This window comes from Festucalex cinctus, chromosome 2 (genome assembly GCF_051991245.1).
Source record: "Festucalex cinctus isolate MCC-2025b chromosome 2, RoL_Fcin_1.0, whole genome shotgun sequence".
NCBI classification, from domain to species: Eukaryota; Metazoa; Chordata; class Actinopteri; order Syngnathiformes; family Syngnathidae; genus Festucalex; species Festucalex cinctus.
The window spans coordinates 23,593,953-23,614,556 of record NC_135412.1 but is presented as its reverse complement, the minus strand read 5'-3'; the positions used below and the strand labels follow the sequence as shown (position 1 = coordinate 23,614,556).

The 20,604-nt window shown below is 39.8% G+C and overlaps 1 protein-coding gene across 17 annotated transcripts in view; it reads left to right on the top strand.

The window, feature by feature from the left end:
* The window catches only part of unc80 (unc-80 homolog (C. elegans)), an 82,405-nt gene that overhangs the window by 23,382 nt on the left and 38,419 nt on the right, over positions 1-20,604 (top strand). For 8 of the 17 annotated variants that reach the window (XR_013282422.1, XM_077513816.1, XM_077513822.1 and 5 more), the window contains exons 16-34: positions 1,855-1,905; positions 2,341-2,489; positions 3,990-4,153; positions 5,641-5,739; positions 5,860-6,068; positions 8,431-8,537; positions 9,133-9,286; positions 12,184-12,356; positions 12,437-12,649; positions 14,515-14,650; positions 14,730-14,863; positions 16,051-16,228; positions 16,319-16,528; positions 17,694-17,791; positions 17,861-18,067; positions 18,142-18,249; positions 18,385-18,523; positions 20,025-20,206; positions 20,290-20,421. Coding sequence is in view for 16 of the 17 variants with exons in the window: in XM_077513816.1 (XP_077369942.1) it covers positions 1,855-1,905; positions 2,341-2,489; positions 3,990-4,153; positions 5,641-5,739; positions 5,860-6,068; positions 8,431-8,537; positions 9,133-9,286; positions 12,184-12,356; positions 12,437-12,649; positions 14,515-14,650; positions 14,730-14,863; positions 16,051-16,228; positions 16,319-16,528; positions 17,694-17,791; positions 17,861-18,067; positions 18,142-18,249; positions 18,385-18,523; positions 20,025-20,206; positions 20,290-20,421 (2,843 nt within the window). In the remaining variant the exon portion in view is untranslated. The remainder of the gene's footprint in view (positions 1-1,854; positions 1,906-2,340; positions 2,490-3,989; positions 4,154-5,640; positions 5,740-5,859; positions 6,069-8,430; positions 8,538-9,132; positions 9,287-12,183; positions 12,357-12,436; positions 12,650-14,514; positions 14,651-14,729; positions 14,864-16,050; positions 16,229-16,318; positions 16,529-17,693; positions 17,792-17,860; positions 18,068-18,141; positions 18,250-18,384; positions 18,524-20,024; positions 20,207-20,289; positions 20,422-20,604) is intronic. The other 9 variants (XM_077513828.1, XM_077513825.1, XM_077513830.1 and 6 more) reach the window with 4 other exon arrangements.

The window sequence follows — 20,604 nt, the reverse complement described above, 5'->3', positions numbered from 1 at the left end:
GCATTTGTCAGATGCAGCCACAAACACGCTCAGGATCGTCTGTGAGGGCTGCACGTGGAGGACTTTCAGTCATTTATTCGTTTTCTAATTAGTTTATTGATTGTTCAAAAAAATGTTGAAATGGACTGTTACTTGACGTCAAGGTGAGTAGTAAAATGTTAAAAACAGGTTCACAAACTCCGGAGAATACATCTTGTACCGAGCCCTATAAAGATCTATAAACACTAGATGTGTTACGGCGCAGAATGTCTGCACGGGGCGGCCATCTTGTTACAGACAGGCAGTCTGCTCTGTTGTATTGGCTGTGAGTGATCTGGACAAACAAAATGCTGTTATCTCGCTACAAATACGCATTTACACACTGTTTGCTTTCTCCCAAACTTTGATACAGTAGTAATAATTCTGGATGGATATTTATTAACCGTATGGATTATTAATTATTAACAAGTACTGTATGTAGTAGCATATAATAACTACACTTATTAACTAAATTGCTCCATAATCAGTTGATTTTTTTGGGTAGAATGCTATATTTGAGTTATTTAAAAGAACATGTATGATAAAAACACATGGTAATGAATGAAAGAGGCGGAGCAAGATGACTGTGGCTGTGGCAAGATGGCTGCCCCGTGCGGACGTTCAATCCCATTGGCCAGCAGCGCGGACGAGACATGTAGTCTTTATAGATATCTAGGCTGAGCCCACTGGTTTTTACTAATCTGTACACTTTGTACGAACCAATCACAAAGCGGCATTGTGTTTGGGGGCAGGATATGCAGCTGTGACGAAACCAGGAAGTGCCAACGCCTTGGGAAATAAACAAACAAACAAATCTGCTGCCATGATTGGTAAAAACAGAAGTTAGGTAGGACAAGATGCCGCATTATCCAATTAGCTCAAAGTATTATACAGAGAATCACTGCCAACAAAACATTTATTTAGGTACAATTGTTTTTTTACCTATATATAATGTAATGTATTTTAATTTAATCATGGTGTAGCCCTTTCATTCGCCAATTATGATGACCAACATCAGGATTTTGGAGGATTATTTTTTTTCCCAAGACTCATTCAAACAGCAGAAAGTGACTTTTAAATAGCTCTCTACTATACTGACCACTGTCTCTGAAAGGGCTAAGTACAGTTATGGATGGATGATAGATGGATGGATGAATGGATGATGGGTGGATAGATAGATAGATAGATAGATCACCCAAAATTGCTTTACAATGATTTTTATTAATTTATTTTGCACGTACTATTGCCGCAAATAATGTTGTGGGATCGATGGAGACGCAAGTGTCATATTTCTTACGAATCTAAAAACGTGTAGTTCAAACCTGAACTGTTTTCCCTTCCAATGCGATCTGTGTTTCTGTCACTGTTGCTCTCCCTCCCAACTCCGCTCTTCTGTTGCAGTCTTCCTGCTTCTCTCCGCCCTCCCTCACTTCCTCCTCCTCCTCCTCCGCCACGTGCTGCATCCTTCCTTCACCCCCTTCTTCCATCTTTCCTTCCTTCCTCCCTTCCTTGCTCATCCATTTTCGTACACTTGCCAATCCAAAGCTTTGCCCATTGGCCACATCTCGGCGGCATTACCTCTACATGCCGATTCCGTTTCACATCGAATTTGCTTTGAGACGTCGTGCATAATTGGAAAATATAATTGGCAAGTGTGCGAACTTGATGAGTGTTTTTGATGATGAAAGTCTTGCAAGTTTTTGGTTCAAATATGTGTGTTACCTTTGCTGACGTGTTTGCCTCAACGAGGAGGTCCTTTTCCTTGACAACCACGTACATGTCTGTGCCGGGCCTGATGTCAATCACAACCTGTGCCCCGCCTCTTTTCTCTTGCAGAGTACGGCAGTGCAGGTGAGAGGTCCAGGAGGGCGAAAAAACGAAACATCGGTAGATACACATGATGTATAATCAATAGAACATTGATATTTAGCGATGTGATCAACGTACCCACCTGAGCAGAACCTTCCTTCGGCACTGCTTCCATTGCTGCCCCTCCCATTTGCTGCTTTGTCCTAAAGTGACAAATCTCGCCTGCAGCTTCAAATTTATGAATCTGTAATTTAGGCCAAAGAGATTGATGACAACAATGCGGTTCGAGAGCAGGCCTTAGTCACTTGCATGTATTCCTTGTTCCTTACCCAGAATCCTTTTCAGTTTGCTTCTCCCCCCACATATGCTGTACAGACCCGTTTTCTTTGCCCCCCCACCCAAACCCAACTCGTCGTACGGGATAACTGTTGTCTTGTCATGTTCTGTTGACTAAACCAACCCCGTGTGATCCGTGGTCTTTGCCCCCTCCCCATTATTTTTTTTTCTTTCCAGACAAGGCGGGTTTCGGGAACAATTTCACTACGGGAGACAACAAGTCGCTGGCGCAGAACATGGAGGCGGTGGTGGTGGGTTGCATGTTCAAGTCGCTGATCACCCGCTGCGCCTCCACGACGCATGAGCTTCACAGCCCCGAGAATCTGGTGGGTGCTTGCTGTGCGGCGGTCTTCATTTTTACACCTATTTGCATCAAAACTGCTTTGACTGCTTGTCATTTAGAATGACCGACTGGGTCCTGCCATTCTATATACCCAAGTTATGAGATAGATTTTTTATTTTTTTGTCACACGTAAGACTGGTAATACGCATAAAAATATGCAACATCTAAACACATATTTTTAAATTGTTTGAGACCCCGTAATCATCGCATTGCTCAATACATTTTTTATTTTATTTTTTTACTGAAAACCTTTACTCTTTCTTACGGAGCCTCTAAAGTGAGACAGTTTCTCGTTATAAGGAGAAAGTTTCTCGATAGGACGAGTACGTTTTTTCATTCTCGTATGAGAAACGTGACATGCAAGCGGAACCTTATTTACACACCAGAGTAGTGATAGACCGATTATCAGTAGTGACAGAGACCAATAACTGATAATTCAAACTGATATTCAGTTGTAGTAAAAGAGAAAATATTGGTGTCAAAATTTGAAAAAATGCTTTTTCTTTTCCTTTTAATTATGAAGAATTGACAGCTTTGTTTAAAACTTAGAACAAAAATTGCAGGGAGATTCCAGGGTCATCAGCATGTGTTACGCTAAATTAAAAACTAAACAAGTAAATAGTTCCCTAAAGTTTTCTAAAATTTCAACATCATTTCTTAATTTTAATTTTTGTTGTAAATTTTGTAGGGAGTTCACAGTGTCAGCATCATTTTTATCAAGTGGAAATTTAAATCAATCCATAAATGAAAAGTTCTCTGCATCTCACTGAATGACAAAGGCATGCGAACGTAGCTCATTTGGGGTTTTGGTCAGGGTTCATAAAAGGTTTCAAATGATTTTCGCAGACATTGAAAAATTGTCTGAATATGTTCGAAAGTCTTTCAACTAATAAAAAATGTCTGTTAACATCTTACAAATCCTAATGAAAACCCTAAACTGTCTACGTTCGCAAGCATTCACCGTTCAGTGAGCTGACAGCTTTATCGGCCTTCAGATTCGTGAAAAGGCTGATATTGATATTTGTCACAATGCCAATATTGGCACTGATAATCGGTCTATCCCTACACGAGAGCTATAGCTTCCGGCCAACAGTAGAGTATTTTTTTTTTTTAATTTGATTTGATTTTTTCTCAAAATTCAAAATATGCATTACTAAGAATATAAAGTATACAAAAAACATTTTAAATAACTGAAATATAAATTACTGAAAAGAAAAGTTGGGTAAGGTAATGTTACATAGGAACAGTTTAAAAAACATTGGCAGTGTAAAAAAAAAACAAAAAAAAACAAAAACAGTGTATTTGATTTTGCCAGTAGTAATAGTCCATCAATATCCATCAGTGTAAAAAGAAAAATGATGTACATTATTTGAATGTGTGAAGATGCATTTAAAATAAACGACTCGGCACAGGCTTCCCTTCCCACTGAGCCGCCTCCTCCTCTGGTGGCTCTCTGACGCTCGTTTGTCACCCTCCTTCACAGGGCCTGTACTGCGACATCCGTCAGCTGGTGCAGTTTATCAAGGAGGCCCACGGAAATGTTTTCCGTCGAGTGGCTCTGAGCGCGCTCCTTGACAGCGCTGAGAAAGTCACGGCCACCAAAAAGCCTGATGAGAAAGATGAGACAAAACTGCAAGGACCAAGAAGGTACTGGGGGGAAAAAAATGCTTTGTTGGGGCCAATCCTTGCCATGTACCAAAAAAAAAAAGTGTGAAAATGAGTTCTCATCCACTCTTGAGCATCTCATCACTGCTTGCTTTGTTTGTCTGTCTTGTTTGCATGCAACTGGAGACAGTCGTGGGGCTAAATGCTACTTGTTAGCGAATTTGCCCTTGGCGAGTCACACACTTATTTACTTATCTGAGTAGTTTCTTGTTTTTTTTTAGAAATGCACAGATCTATGATCTGTTGTCTGCTCCTTGCATGAGGAAATTAACATTATGCACCAAGGGAGAAGAGGCAGTCAAAAAAAAGTACTAGTAGAAAATAGGCAGAGCTGGGCTTCCGTTAATCGGCAATTGGGCGTCGTTGACGATGCCCATCTTTTGCAGAGTGCTTCCGCATTTGCCGTCAATGCTTTATCATGCCAAGCCTCGTAAAAATTAATACAGCAATGAGAAGGTCTGTTTTCATCCTGATCGACGGACGTAAACCTGCTTCAGTCGCTGATTATTCCATGTATTTTTACCAGGCTTTGATTGTGCACTCCCCAAAAGGTGGGAGTTGTCATTGACGGGAACTTTGGGAAGTGACGATTAATGGAAGTGGCCAGCTGTTGTAGAGGCCTTTGTTCATAATCTGTGCTACTGATGAATCTTATATAAAGAAATAAAGTTGCAACAGGTGCTTTGACAGCAAATGGTATCTCCTATCCTTTCCATTATTGCCTTAGCCTTATTTTTAGCTTTGTGTTAGCCTTCTGGGGCTAATGTTTGCAATATGTGTGTGACAGTGTGACTCAAACTTTTTGCCACATTCTGGCACTTCCAAACATATAAACTCTATTGCTCCCAATAACTTATAAATATGTTTTTTTTTATGTTTTAAGTGTCCCAAAGACGTATTTTTACGTTTTTTTGTTTTGTTTTTTTAAAAATATTTTTTTATGCTAGAGCATAGAGAAGGCTTTGACGCAGCCTCTCAACAGCAAAGAACGGTTGCGGAAATGGTAGTTATTACACAAACTGGCCGTTTGGTGGTCAGGTGGCAGCAGAGCAAAGGAGGGCAACCAGGGCCATGTTGGAAAAAAAGCTAAATTACTCACAATTTTACATAGATTTGTGAAAATTGATTAAACTGAGCTATTCTAATGCAAATTGCTGCAAAATGGAAACAGATACAAATATATTTTTTTTTCCTGATTAAAGAAGAGATGTGAATCTTTCTTTTGGTTGGTTCCATGTTTTTATAGCAATAGAACACAATATTCTGTCAGCCTTGCAAAATCGGTCTAAATCCAGTAAAACAGCAGGGAGTGCAAATACTTTCCTTGCATGCTAGCATCACTGGCAATATCATTGCATGTATGCTAATAGTAAGCATTGTCAGGCGGATGGGTGGCTTGAGCGCTGTATGTTTGTTTGTTTGTGTGTTTGTTTGTTTGTTTGTTTGTTTGTTGGGGTGTGTGCGTGCAGGTCAGAAGCGGGTGTGTCCGGGGAGAAGGGTCAGGTTTCCAGTGCTGCAGATGAGTGTCGCAGCTACATCTCCAGCAGACCCCCCCAGACCCCCGAACAGTGAGTGCTCGCATCATCACATCTCCATCGTTGTGCCCCATCCATGTCAGGATAGGAAGGATTTTTTTTTTTAAGTTTTCAATACATCCCTAATTATCCTCCCTGTGTGTGTGTCTCCAGCGAGGAGCAGATCCCAGGAGCGCTGCTGGGCCGGAAAGACTTTTGGAGGAAGATGTTTAAATCGCAGAGCGCCGCCAGTGACACCAGCAGCCAATCGGAACAGGACACCTCGGAATGCACCACCGCCCATTCTGGCACCACCACAGACCGTCGCTCCCGCTCAAGATCCCGCCGCATTTCACTTCGTAAGAAACTGAAATTGCCTATAGGTAAGTACGAACATGATTTTCATGAAAAGAAAGAAAAAACACACAAATGAAGTGAAATCAAGTCCTGATTTATGTCTGTCCTCAATTATTTAACAAATAGAAACTCATCTCATTTCACATCAGATCCAGTAACGTCTCTCACCGCATCCTCCCACCTTTATATGTTCCTTTTTTGCACCTCAGCATGCCGCGGGACCACTCACCTGCCCCTCACTCTCTCTGTCTTACGTATGTGCAAGTGGATCCATCGTCATCTTATCACCTTCATGTCGTTTGTGTCGGTGTTGCGTCACCCGTGACTGGCATGACTGGAATTGAGTTGTGTTTTGGAAGTCGCACAAGGCAGGTGACGATGGCTGGAGGTTGCTGCCGATATATTAGACACCAAGTAAAGACATATTCAAAATTGCATTCAACTTACTTTCAGATTCATTTACATCTCTAATTCTTGCTCACAAACCTAGTAAAGTGGCACTTTTTCTTTGGGTATTTTTACATATTTGACAATCTTTTTTTCTAAATGAGAGTCCAATTCAGACAGAAGATCAAACAATGCATGTTACGTAAAGAGGACTCACATTTAAAACATTTCAGCATACAGTGTTCCCTCGTTTATCGCAGGTGTTTCGTTCCAAAATCTACCCGCGATAATGGAAATCTGCGCTAATTTAAAAAATAAAATAAAATAATAATAATTCTGTTAATTATATAGGTTTTTTCGTTTATTATATATGTTTTTACGTTTTGGTATGATTATTACTTTATTATAAATGTTTTTTCATTCATAATATATGTTCTTTTTTCATTTACATTAATTTTTTCCATTAAAAGTATGTCGTTTTTTTTTTAAATTTATTACAATATACAGCACAGTATATATTTTTGTCATTTATTATGGTTTTTCGTTTTGGTGTGATTTTCAGTTTATTATGAATGCTTTTTCATTCAACATTTGTTTTTTTTGTCTTTTTTTTTTTTCAATAAAAGTGTTTTAATGTACTTGTTATACAGCACAGTATATATATTTTCTATCTCCGTAATGCAATGTCGTGGAGCGATGGGACAGACAACGTTGGAAAGGTCTCATCAAGACGAATCCGCGGATGCCTGTATGTCCCCAGTCGGACGTAGGGTTCGAGAGATACGGCCGCACAAAGACCAAAAAAAATAAACAAAACAAAAAGCTTGCTGTAGTAAAAAAAAAAAAAAGAAAAAGAAAAGAATAAGCACTCTGTAAAAAAGCTGCGAAAGATGGACCCGCGATAAATGAGGGAAGACTGTATACCTTTTCCGTTTTCGATGGGGGGGTACTTGGAATCTTGCATACTTTCTTATTTAGTTTGTACTGACAGTGACACAAAGACCCCTTTTGTTGAAGCTAGCACTTTTTTTGAGATTAGCATTGCCAAAAATGTCAAGGAAAATATAAATCAAACATATTTGATCCTTTGATCCTCGCTGAACTGCTTAGATCTATATCAGAATCAGATGTATTGGCCTTGAAAATAGAAAAACATGCGCAAGGAATATGTCTTCACAGTCACAACCCGTCTAAGAAACACGAAAAATAACAATGACCAACAGAGGTAGATAGAATGGGAAGCCGGCAGTTCACCACTTAGAACTTCGAGTTTCTCAAATGGAAAAATGAAACATGAGGAAGGGAGGGAGTGGGAAAAAAATTGATAGTAGGGTATCTTATGCAGCATTATAATCATGTGTGTAAAGCCTATGATGCCTGTGGCAGAATGTCATGTCAAAGCATATCGTCTCATTACCATAGAGACAGCTTCAGCTGACCTAATCAGGAACCCGATGCATAATAATAATAATAATAATAATAATAAGTGTCTAGCAGCAGCACTTCCAGAAGAAGGTTCAGAAAATTGTTTTGGGAACAGGCCGGCAATAACTTAAGAGCTTTGAGTCTTTGCTGTGACCATCAGAGGGCATCAATTAGCCCAATTAGCAATCAATTCTTGAAAACGATTCCCCAAACGTCTCCATGTCTTTAACCAGTTTGCGCAGTGACTCGAGTCACATCCAGTGAGCTCAACCCATCATGTGAATTTTCTTACGATAAATCAGGAAACTGCTAGCACTGTCGAGAGAAAAGCCTGATGTGTGCTACGTCTTCTGTGATCCCAGAATTCACAAGGACTTCATTTAACTGGCATCTTCCTCTTTCCACATGGAACTTGCTTGCACGCTATTGTGAGTGAATGTGAACGCAGTCCACCTGGTATCCACCCTGGTGTGTCGCAACCGCCTGTGTAACCACGTGTGTGCGCTTTGTAAATTGTAAGCGGCGCTCCTTCTGTAATATGTTGCGTCATCTTTTTTTAATTCACGCTGTGTGCAGGCAACTGGCTGAAGCGTTCCTCTCTCTCTGGGCTTACCGACGGCGTGGAGGACTTGTTGGACATCAGCTCAGTAGATCGACTCTCTTTCATACGCCAGAGTTCAAAGGTCAGGAGGGTTGACGCTGCTTCTTTTTTAATTATATTATATGCCATGAAGCCATTTTCACTGAAGCAACCCCCTTCACTCACTGATTTGCAAGGCTCACAGAATATTGTGTTCTATTGCTATAAAAACATGGAACCTACCAAAAGAAAGACTAGAATCTCTTCTTTCATCAGGAATTTTTTATTTTTTTTTGCAGCAATTATCATTAAAATATAGCTACGTTTCATCGTTATTCACAAATCTGTTTAAAACAGTGGTGAAAACAGCTTGTTGCAACATGGCCTAGTTGATCTCTTATACTCTGCTGCCACCTGCTGGCCTTTTTTGGAATAATTGCCAGTGCTTCAACCGTTCTCTTCAGTTCAGAGGCTGCATCAAAGCCTTTTGTATGCTCTATCATAAAAAAACAAACAAACAAATATAAATATGTCTTTGGGACACTGGTAATGTTTAAAATGTAACGTATTTCTACATTTTTGGGAGCAAATGAGTTAAAATCTGTTGCATTTGTCTTTTACTGCCATAACCTGTGAATATCCCCGCTGCTAGACCAATAAAGCCTGATCTTATGTTGTGTTTGGCCGTGCATGATCAGGTGAAGTTCACCAGCGCAGTCAAGCTGTCCGAGGGGGTTGCCGCCGGGCCAGAATACGGCAGGGATGAGGAGGAGAATTTCTTCAAGCGGCTCGGTAAATGGAGGTCTGGCAGGAGGAATCCATCCAAGCTTCACCACACAGAAGAGAAAGATGGTAGACCCTCCCCCAAAATCCCGGCTGCCCCTCGCCCACTTGCTGCCCTCATACCCCCACCCCCACCCACCCCCCTCTGCGCCCCCGCCTTACGTTTCATCTTGTACCTCCTGCATTTTTCTCTTAGTTTCTTTTTAAGAAAGGGCTGTTGTCAGGTTTCTGCTGTGTTGTGTTGCATGCATGTCCCATTCCATCAAAAAACAAACAACCCCCCCCCCCCCCCCCCACCCCCACCCCCATTTGCTCTTAGAGTAGTTTGGACTTGATATGTTTCAACCATCTTTCTGCTGTGGTGTGGTTCATACATGTCGCTCTTGGCGCCTTCTCTGCTGCTGATGCTGACATATTTGGTGACAGTTTGGAATTCAGAAAGGATGATTTTTCTTTGTGTGGTTACAATTTTCATTTCTACGGAGCCTGGTAGGGGACATCACGAAAATAGTTAAGATTGCAATATCACACAATGCTATTGCTAATACCAAGTTGGCTACCATCAACACCATGATTGTTTTTGTTTATTCACTTTTAGTTAATTAAACATTTAAAGTTCGTACCTTATCGCTTTGAATGCGAAGTATGTGCTCGCCTCGGACATCTCTAGATCGTAAAAGTCTCTCCAAACCATCATCCATGTTCCTGCCGGGGCTACCGTACACTAATGCTGCATTCGAGGATGGTCGGAAGTGGGATTTTTCCCAGTTCAAACCAGGAAGTGTGTACGGGAACGCCCCCTTGAACTCGGAAATTCCACTTGCGAAGTCGGGGGGGAAGGACCCCGACTTCACCGACAGACTACGAGTGACGTCTCTCGACAATGCCTCCCACAGACTGTGAATGGTAAAACAGATTTTACTCGAGTATAAAACTATATAGCTTTCTTCATTCATATATATTCGACATAACTTGATGTAACGCAACGTATACATGACAGTATGCCGCTATCTCCCGGCATGAAATTATAGGGTGAACTACTGAACTAAATGGAATGCTTATGAAATAAGATAAAAACCAAAGCAAAATTATGAGAAGGTAAGTTTGCTAGAGGTCAAAAATTAGTTTTAAGAACCAAAATAAAAAACAATATATCACTATCCACCATTTTGGTTGTTTACTTTCGTCCCGAACGCTTTCAGGTCAGAACTGGGAAAAACAACTCTGATTTATCCGATTTCCGACTATCCTCGAATGCACCATAATTTATCTGTTCAGCAACTCACTCAGGTTTGCATACATTTAGATGAAAAATGTGTATTATGTCTTCAATTTTAACGTTTTAAAACACATTTTATGTCTCGACTTTTTGAAGCACCCAATTTCTGAGGAATATTAATTTAATTGGATGTACTATTTAAGTAATTTTATTTATTTACTTTGCAGTATTAAATCAATGGCGCGGAAGTGGAAATCTTTTGTTCCCCTCTAAAAATAACATTGGGTTGTTTGTTTGCAATATATAATTATATTAATATTATTATTATATGTATATATTCAACGGCGGCACGGTGGTAAGTGGTTAGCACGTCCGGCTCCCAGTTCTGAGGACTCTGGTTTGAGTCCAGGCTTCGGCCTTCCTGGGTGGAGTTTGCATGTTCTCCCCATGCCCACGTGGGTCTTCTCCGGGTACTCCGGTCTCCTCCCACATTCCAAAGACATGCATGGCAGGTTAATTGGGAGCTCTAAATTGTCCCTAGGTGTGTTTGTGAGTGTGGATGCTTGTTCGTCTCTGTGTGCCCTGCGATTGGCCGGCGACCAGTTCAGGGTGTACCCCGCCTACTGCCCAGAGCCAGCTGAGATAGACTCCAGCACCCCCGCGACCCTTGTGAGGAATAAGCGGTCAAGAAAATGGATGGATGGATGGATGGATATATTCCCTAAAAGTGAATTAACAAAGCAATCGTCGTGTTAATGAAAGCCAACCCTGGTGCAAATGACCCGGAAGTGGAATCTCTCGTTCTCTCACAAACAATTTCCAGTATTTTGCAATATATTTTGCAAAAGTCATTGCATTAAAATGCAATAGTTTTGCATTATATCTCAAATTATTGCGTTATAACCAGTGTGATTATAGTTTTGGAATTTTTCATTTTACTTAGTTTTTATTTCTTTTTTAATTTTATTTTTTAAATGTAGTTAGTTTTAATTAGTTTTCAGTGTTATAGTTTTTATTCGTTTTAGTTATTTGATAAGGGCTTAGTTTTAGTTTAGTTTTAGTTTCAGTATTAGTTTTATCTTTTTTTTTTATGTGTATTACTTGTGCGTAATATTTAAAAAACATCATGGGAGCGACGTCATCTGAAGGTGCTTTTCTATTTGCTGCTGCATCTGTGTGACACACTTTCAAACGCCCTTATTCCGGTTAATGTCAAAATAAATCTACTTAAAATCACATTTAAAATATCCCCAAAGTCTCATGCATTAAAATCATGACCAAAGACCAAAACAAATGACATTTCTGCTATCATGATAGTTTGTTCTAGTTAGTTTTGTAAACATAAAATGTATTTTCAGTTAGTTTTCATTTAAAAAAAAAAGCATTTTTGTTATTTTATTTGGTTAATGAAGTTTTTTTGAATTTTAGTTATACTTTTTTCATTTGTTATAGTTAACTAAAATAACCTTGGTTATAACGCAATAGTTATTTCAATATAATGCAATAGGATTGCGTTATATTGCAATCTTAAATATTTTCGTGATGTCCCCTACTGGGCTCCGTACATTTCAGTCAATGTTTGTAAGAAAAGTGCTCTCGGAGAGCTCTGTTGCAATGACCACACAAAGAACGTCAACAATCTACGGCTGCCAGTGGCTACTTTGCATCTCGACGTCATTTGTCAAGCGTGTTCTCCTCAATGGATGCATTCAATTATCCAAAATTCCCCGATTCCCCATTTGTCCAGGACCTCATGGTTTCCAAGAGCGTCTGGCTGCCAGTCAGGAGGCCATCAAAAACAAAAATGTGGTGAATTTGGGCGCGATTCGGCAGGGCATGAAACGCTTCCAGTTTCTGCTCAACTGCTGCGAGCCGGGCACCATACCTGACGCTTCGATCCTCGCCGCTGCTCTGGATCTGGTATTCGTCATCGATTCCCCCTGCATGCTTCCCGTTTTTGTCATCTCCCTGGCTTGACGTTGTCCTCTGCTCTTCCCCAGGAAGCGCCCATCGTGGCTCGGGCATCCCTCTTTCTTGAATGTGCCCGATTTGTACATCGCTGTAACCGTGGCAACTGGCCAGAGTGGATGAAGGGCCACCATGTTAACATCACCAAGAGAGGAATGTCCAGGGGACGATCGCCGATTGTTGGCAATAAAAGAAATCAGAAGCTCCAGTGGAATGCGGCCAAACATTTCTGCCAGTGGGGAGATGTAAGTAAGGTTATATTTATGTTCAAGGGGGGCTGCGTCCGGGGTTTACAAACATTTTGAGTCCAGTTAGAGTTTTCCTAAAGACCCCCTAACACCAATTAAGTAAGCAATAAAGTACTGGTGGTGCAATGGATCATCATTGATCCGTGTTCGTTAGGATGAGAGTGGCCAGGTGCCCTGATTTAGGCAGGACATTACTAATTTACAGTGAGGTGTGCTGTGTCCTGTGCAACCCTAAGCAGTATGCTGGTTTGTCCTCCTTTTTAAAGAAAATGAGCTCCGGTTGAGTTTATGTGACCCAACATAAGCCCCGCCCCCACCCCACGTTTGTCACAACTGGTCTGTGATTGGCCAAGAGTGGCTTTAGATAAAAATCTCATGTATCATTGGTTCAATAAATGTAAACAAAGCTCCACTTGTAGCTATCTGACAAGGTCATTTCGGTCACCGCCTTCTTATTTGCTTTTCAAAATAAGTTGCATAAGCGTCACGTTGCACTTTTACAGAATCATGTCACTGCTTCGTGGTTTAAACCTATGGTACTGTAAATTAAACTTTATTATTATTTTTTTTCCCAATTTAATTACACAAACATGATCTATAAACCATTCAAAACTTTATTGTTGATGAAAATACACCACTAGTCTGATGTATTAATTTTTTAAAATATCTCCTCCTTTATGACATTGTGGAAATGGACACCCTAGTTCGGATCAGGCCACAAAGCTAAAAAAAAAGAAAAAAAGAAAAGAAAAAAAAAGAAGAGTGCGCATTCAAAGTCGATACCATTCTGACATGTCAAGGAAGCTGAAACATACTCAACGTAACACGCTAAGCCTAACTGCCTGTGAAATTGCAAATTTTATATATTTTGACTGTGGCCGGCTGATTAATTAGTCCGACATTACATTTTTTTAGTTTTATTTTTTAACTTTACAAAATCATCTCGTGGGGCGGATTAATCCCCTTTGCGGGCCTGATCCAGCACGCGGGCCTTATGTTTGATACTACTGCAATAATACATTGATGGCAATGCAAATAGCTTTAGAAGACTTTTACTTTGAAGTTGGCCCACGTGATGATGTGATAGATAGCTTGACTTCCCTTTTAGACATTTAGGATTTCTTTATCTCAGTTGATTGACTTTGTAGTTGCGACCAACATCAAACACAACACTATCCCGAACTCATATTCAATCGCTAAGTTAGGACGCTACGAAACTGGTAATTAATTACGCCGTCATTATATGATACGGCAGAAGTCTGCGACGTAAGTGGCTAGCGGCTAGCTGTTAACATTACCAACAAGTGCCTGGGCTGGTAGCTGTAAATGAGTTTGACAGCTGGTACTTGATTTACTCGAATTCTTTTTCAATATTCTGGACCAAGGCTACTTTGTAATTTACCCTCTATGTTAAAAGGAAGGGAATGTGCCTTAAATTACACGCTGAGGTCTTTTCATTATTTAAAGAAAAAAAGAAAAGATAAATAAGACTTTGTCTTCATATATTTTATGAAACACCTTTGCCTATTACAAAAGAAAAACATTGAACTCAAAATGTCAAACGTAGCCGTTTAGGTTTTAGGAACACAACTTTAAGCCATTAGTAGCTTGTTATTTTACACATGGACCATGTATAAAATAATGTTTCTGCCTCATATTGCACCTAAAGTTGTGTTCCTAAATATTAAATGACTTTATTAGACATTTTGATTTGTTTTTTGTTTTTGTTTTTTGCTGATCCGAAAAATGATCTAATCCATGATTGTGATCCGTTGCACCACTAATAAAAATAACTTCTGTACCTTGTTCACCCCTAAAAGTCAATGTTCCACTTTTGTGCCATCGTGCGTTTGTCAAATTAGGCAATTGGCACGCGGCTGAGCGAACTGTGCCACTGTGACAGCGAAAGTCCTGCCAACATCCTGGGATACATCTACGACGAGGAGACGAAACGAAGAATGAGGAAAGAGGACGAAGAAGAGGACTATTTAGATGATAGTAAGTCAGATGCTGATGCTGTTTTTTTTTGGTGTGTTTTAGTCTCATATAAGTCATCGTTTTTCTCCTTCCCCTCAAGACACGGTCAATCCGACAAAATGCGGCTGCCCGTTTGCTCTCAAGATGGCCGCTTGCCAGCTGTTGCTGGAAATCACCACCTTCCTGCGAGAGACATTCCCTTGTTTGCCGCGACCACGCACGGAACCGCTTGTGGTACTTTTATGGATGGCGTCTTTGTTCCACTTTCACCAAACGGTTCAATTCAGTTTGTTCTTTTGCATTTCTGCTCTTAACTTTCCTGTGAAATTCATATACAAACATATCAAATGTGAACTCACACATTGCAATTTATGCCTCGGCTCTCTCAAGCTCTCTGATATACTTTTTTCATCTTTATTTCAATTTTTGACCCTTAAAGGTATTATATATTTTCTATTCTTGTAAAGGGAAGGATGAAAGTAAGAATTTCAATCATGTTTTTTTTTTTTTTTTACACAGTGTTACTAAGGGCATTGAACCTTGAATGCAAGTTTTATGTCACACTACAATGAATCCCAGTGTATTTGCAGTCTAGCATTTGCCAATTCACTGTTCCCAGATTAAAATAATAATAATAATAATATAATAATACCTACGGAGCCCCTCTGGTGTCAGGGTCTGAATTTGTATTTATTTTTTTCCTAATCTGTACCCACAGTTTAGTAAACTGTACCCACAGTTTAACAATCTGTACCCACAGTTTAGTAAACCGTACCCACAGTTTAGTAAACCGTACCCACGGTTTACTAAACCGTACCCACGGTTTAGCACTTCTGTGGCGTTATGTAATACGCATGCGCACGCAACATTCGAGTGGTTGCTTGACAGCAGTATTAGCAGCGAACAGCTGCAAAAGTTATCATACCGTCAAAATCTAATATGCCAAGGTGGCATAGGAGTGTAGCTTATTTGAGTGACAAATCGTGCATTTGCTGTCATCTTATGGCATCTTGGTGCCAGGTAAGAATGTCAAAATGAGTTTAGGAGTTAGGTTGAGACAACAGTGGGCTTTTGGTGGCAAATACAGAAGGTGATGTAGTTTCATTTAGTAGTTCTTTGCCACCATCTTGTGGCATCTCAGTGCCAATAAATTATGTTAACGTGATTTGAAGAGTTTGGCTTTGGACAAAATGGTGCATTGCTGCCATCTGGAAGTATCTATTATAAATATGAACATTTTGTCACGGATTTTCGCTAGTCACAATCCCTGGCAAATAGCTTTTGTGGCAAATAGCTGTATTTACTTTTATTCATGACTGACACAGATGAACTGTACTGTTTGGTGGAATATCAGATTTCGGCGTGTAAGAAAGGAGTGACGTCGAGACAACATTTCAAGTACTTTCTTTCATCATGTACAGGATTTAGAAAGCTGTCGCTTGCGTCTGGATCCTGAACTTGGCCGGCATCGCTACGAGAGGAAGATCAGCTTCGCGGGCATCCTCGACGACGAAGACGGCCACGACTCGCTCAACAGCAGCAGCCACACTCTCAAGTCGGACACCGTGTGCGACGACAAGAAGGCGCAGGAGACCGCAGGTGAGCTGTTGTTGGAATGGCGTCACTGCTCAGGACTCCTTTTTTTTTTTTTTTTTTTTTTCCAATGACCCTTTCGTGACATCCTTCCAGCACCCATACGAAAGATTCGTATCGGAGGCTCGCGGCTGCTTCAGATCAAAGGAGCCCGCAGTTTCCGTATAAAAAAGGGGGGGTCTTTGTCTTCCATACGGAGGGCGGGCAGCCTGAAGAGCACCAAACTCTCCCGGCAGGATTCCGAGTCAGAGAATGAGGAGGGGATACTTTCGCAAACAAACAGCAGAGATACCGTCACTGACATCGGTAAGTCAAAGGCCAAGCTGTATTTCTTTGGAATGTGCATTTGTAGCATTTTTTTATCCCCCGTTTCGATAAAATCACATTTTCCCCACTGATTCTCACACCGTTTAGAAGGCATGTTGACATTTGAACTCACCTCATTATTGGAACTTGGGGATTTTGCTTATAACACATACATATATTTTATCATAAGCAATTGGAGCATGCCCAGTGGGATACAACACAGCCTTCTCTGACCATGCATCTATAATTATTAAGGTTGTCAGGCAATTACAATTTTTCACCGTAATTAATCGCATGACTTTGATATTCAACTCATGATTAATCACAAATTTTATATCTGTTCTAAATGTACAATAAAATCTACAATTCCAAAGTATTCCTACTCTTGTTAATATAAAAGTGGAAACAAATATTAAACTAATAGAAATATGGCTGCATCTTTTACTCATTTACAGTAATTTTGTAATCATTCATAAAATTTAGTTAAATTGAAAAAGACTGTAAAAAAACGAATGTGATAGTGATTAGATTGATTTTTTTTAATTAATAATAATTGTAATTAATTGCATGACTTCAGTAGTTACATCACGATTAATCACAAATTTTATATCTGTTCTAAATGTACAATAAAATGTACAATAAAATACTTTTTTCCCTACGTTTCATACACTTAGCATAAAAGAGAAAAAATGCAAATATTAAACTAATAGAAATATGGATGCATCTTTTAGTCATTGATTCAGTAATTTTGTAACAATTCATAAAATTGAGTTAAAATTAAAAAGATGTACTGTACAGTAAAAAAAAATGAGTTATTTTTCTGCCACTAGATGGCATAATTGCATTTTTAAGACATTGGTAACAGCTCAGTGCATTTTCTTTTCATGTTAAGAGCTGTTTAATGACATAAGTTGTAAAATTCTGCAAATTTTTCAAATTGTAAAATATAACTTGACCATAGTCTCCACAGATATATGCATTATTGTTACATTTATTACTGCTAAATTTTGACGTGGATGTGTCTGCTGCGTTGCGACTGGAATTCCCCCACTACAGGTTTTCCAAGTAAAAAATGAGTGGCGTTAAAGGAACTTTCAATGAACTCAAAATTAACGCACTCATTTTGCCACCCCTAAAAATTTTCTTTTCTTTTTTCCTCATGCAGGTAGCCCCTGCAGTACCAGTGAACCTAGTATCGAGCCTGAAGGCCAAAGCTCAAGCGGAACAGAGGACAACTACCACCGCAACATGTCTTGGCTCCATGTACGTCAAATGGATGGTTGGTATTGGGACAGTGACGAAATTCCATGTGTTCTCTCTCTCTCAATGCAGATCATGATCCTGCTGTGCAACCAGCAGAGTTTCATCTGCACTCACATTGACTTCTGCCACCCGCGCTGCTACCAGCACCACAACCGCTCCTGCGCACGTCTGGTCCGCGCCATCAAGCTGGTCTACGGCGAGACGGTGGACAGCCTGAGAGAGGACAGCACTGCCGCCACAGGCATAATCAGCGCTCGCGCGCACAAAAACAAGGAGGTGAGTTTCCCAACTCTAAATTTGTGAGGTTATTCTTCTTGTTTGGCTCACTGAGACTTTTGTTTGGCCTCCAGTGTTCCGACAAATCGTGTCTGAGGACGCCATCTATGAAGAGGAGGCCCACTGACAGCAACACGGAAGGGAAGAAAGACACTGGAATGTTGAAGTACATCAGAAACCAGGTGTGCCTTTTGCCTTTGTGCTGTTTGCACCGTTGGTGAGATGTAACAAAGTACAAATACTTGGTGACTGTACTTTAGTGGTGTTTTCAGGTTCTTGACTCAATTCATGTTGGTCCTCCCGTGTCTCGTGCGCAGGTGATGAGCTTGTCGCCGGCTCCCTTGTCTCTTCTCATCAAGGCTGCTCCCATCTTGACGGATGACATGTATGGAGACATTCAACCTGCAGCCTGGGAGCTTCTGCTCAGCGTGGATGAACACATGGCAGCTGCCGCAGGTACAGATTTTTTTTACTTGCAACTCGCAGGCTCATTTCATGATTGGAGCACAGTTTAGGCGCCATCTTCTTTATTTGTTAAATGGACCATTTAGTTTCCAATTTTTTATTAGTTTTTTTGCCATGTTTTCAGGTAATATATTATTAATAATTATATAAATAAATTTAATAATTAATTTAATAAATTAATGTACATTAATAAATAAATTAAAATAAATTAATAATATTATAATATAAATAGTATTGTATATAATTTTGTGAGATATTTTATTTACTTTGCTGTGTTTGATACTCGGGACATTTTAAAATGTAAAAATATTGCTGAATAAAACATTTACAGTTGAGTTAGTTATATTTTATTGGAAAGCTCATTTAATTTTAATATTTCTCAAACTGCGGTAACAAGATTTTAAGTCAATGCTCATGTTTTGCTTAAGCGTACATGCCAGCTGTCTTAGCTCAATGTCGCTATTTCATAAAATGCATTGAAAAATATGCAAGTGAGGACTCACCTTAGGTTCACCCATGTTCATGATGTCGTTTCTGCTGAGTCATGTGGCTCACTTTTTTTCCTCTTTATTTTGGAAGGATTTTGCAAAGTATGTATGTGAGAAAACTGGACATATCATTACAATTGATCCAAAAGCTGGAACTACAAATTTCATTTACAATAACAAATCTTATCAATCATATGCTCTATTTAGCAAATTTTATTTGCCACAAAATAAGAATGTCCAAATCCCTTCCGAATTTTCACATATTTCTTGTGGAATTTGATTTGTGTATTTATTCCTTGAAGTTGACAAGAAACAAGAAAAGTACATATTCATTGAAAGTCCTTAGTGAATTGTCTTTAGTTCACCTTAATTGAATTTTTTTTGTTGTACCTTAGGTTATTTTTCTTATGCTTATTGTTTAATTTTTTGGTTTTTCTTTTATGTTAAATTATTGTTTGATTTTTCTAATACAGTATTGTGATTGTTAATAAGGAAAGATGGAAACTTTGAACTGATGTTTATCTTCTAATGCTGTCAATGTTAAAAGCGGAGTTTCAATTTAACAAATAAACTTAAAGTGATACTTGACTCATTGAACAATTTTCAGCAGTGAAAAGTTCATATTTTGTCCAGAATGAATTTAATAACTTCATTATTTTTCATGCACCATTAATACCTTTAAAAAGTAATTTTTTCTACTTGCTGTCGACTGATGATGACATCACCTTGTGCTGAGGAAGTAGGTAACGACCAATCATGGCTCACCTGTTTTCTGGGTTTGGTCAGCAAATTGAGCCGTGACTGGTCATTACCCACTTCCTCAGCACATGTAAACATGTAAAACTAACTTTTACAACAGCTGCTGTTACTTTTTTTCCTCTCAGGATGTCTATGATTTGCACAACAAGACAGAAATTGTCCTCAAATTTTGGAATGACCCCACAGGTCGATTTTCACCTCACTGCGGTGCCATCATGTTATTTTCCTCTTACCCCCCGCAACAGCCGCCATGTTCCTCCTGTGCGCCGTGAAGGTCCCCGACGCGGTGACTGAGATGATGATGGCCGAGTTCCAGCACCATGAGGCCTGCCAGCGCATCAACTCCATCCTCAAGTTTTACACGCTTTGGCGTTTCCGCTACCAGGTGTGGCCTCGCATGGAGGAAGGAGCCCAGCAGATCTTCAAAGTAAAAATAATGATTGTTTCCCATCAAAGAGACTCATTTTGAATGTGAGGAAGGGTATGACGTCACTTGACTTTATTTTCTAGATTCCTCCACCCAGCATAAACTTCACCCTACCGTCTCCGATTCTGGGCATGCCTTGTGTGCCCATTTTTGACCCCCCATGGGTTCCCCAGAACACCGGAAGTGTCCAAGACCCCATCAATGAGGACCAGTCTGTAAGTGTATGCATGCTGTATTTCTTCGATTTTATCATCGGAAGTGTGATTCTTTCTATGCGGCATACTAATGGTCCAGTCAATAATTATTTAAAGGTTTCACTGGTTTGCTAATTTAAAGGTCAAGAATGACAAATGTTCTACAGACTTATTACTAAATTGTTTCCTAACCAGTAGTTGATG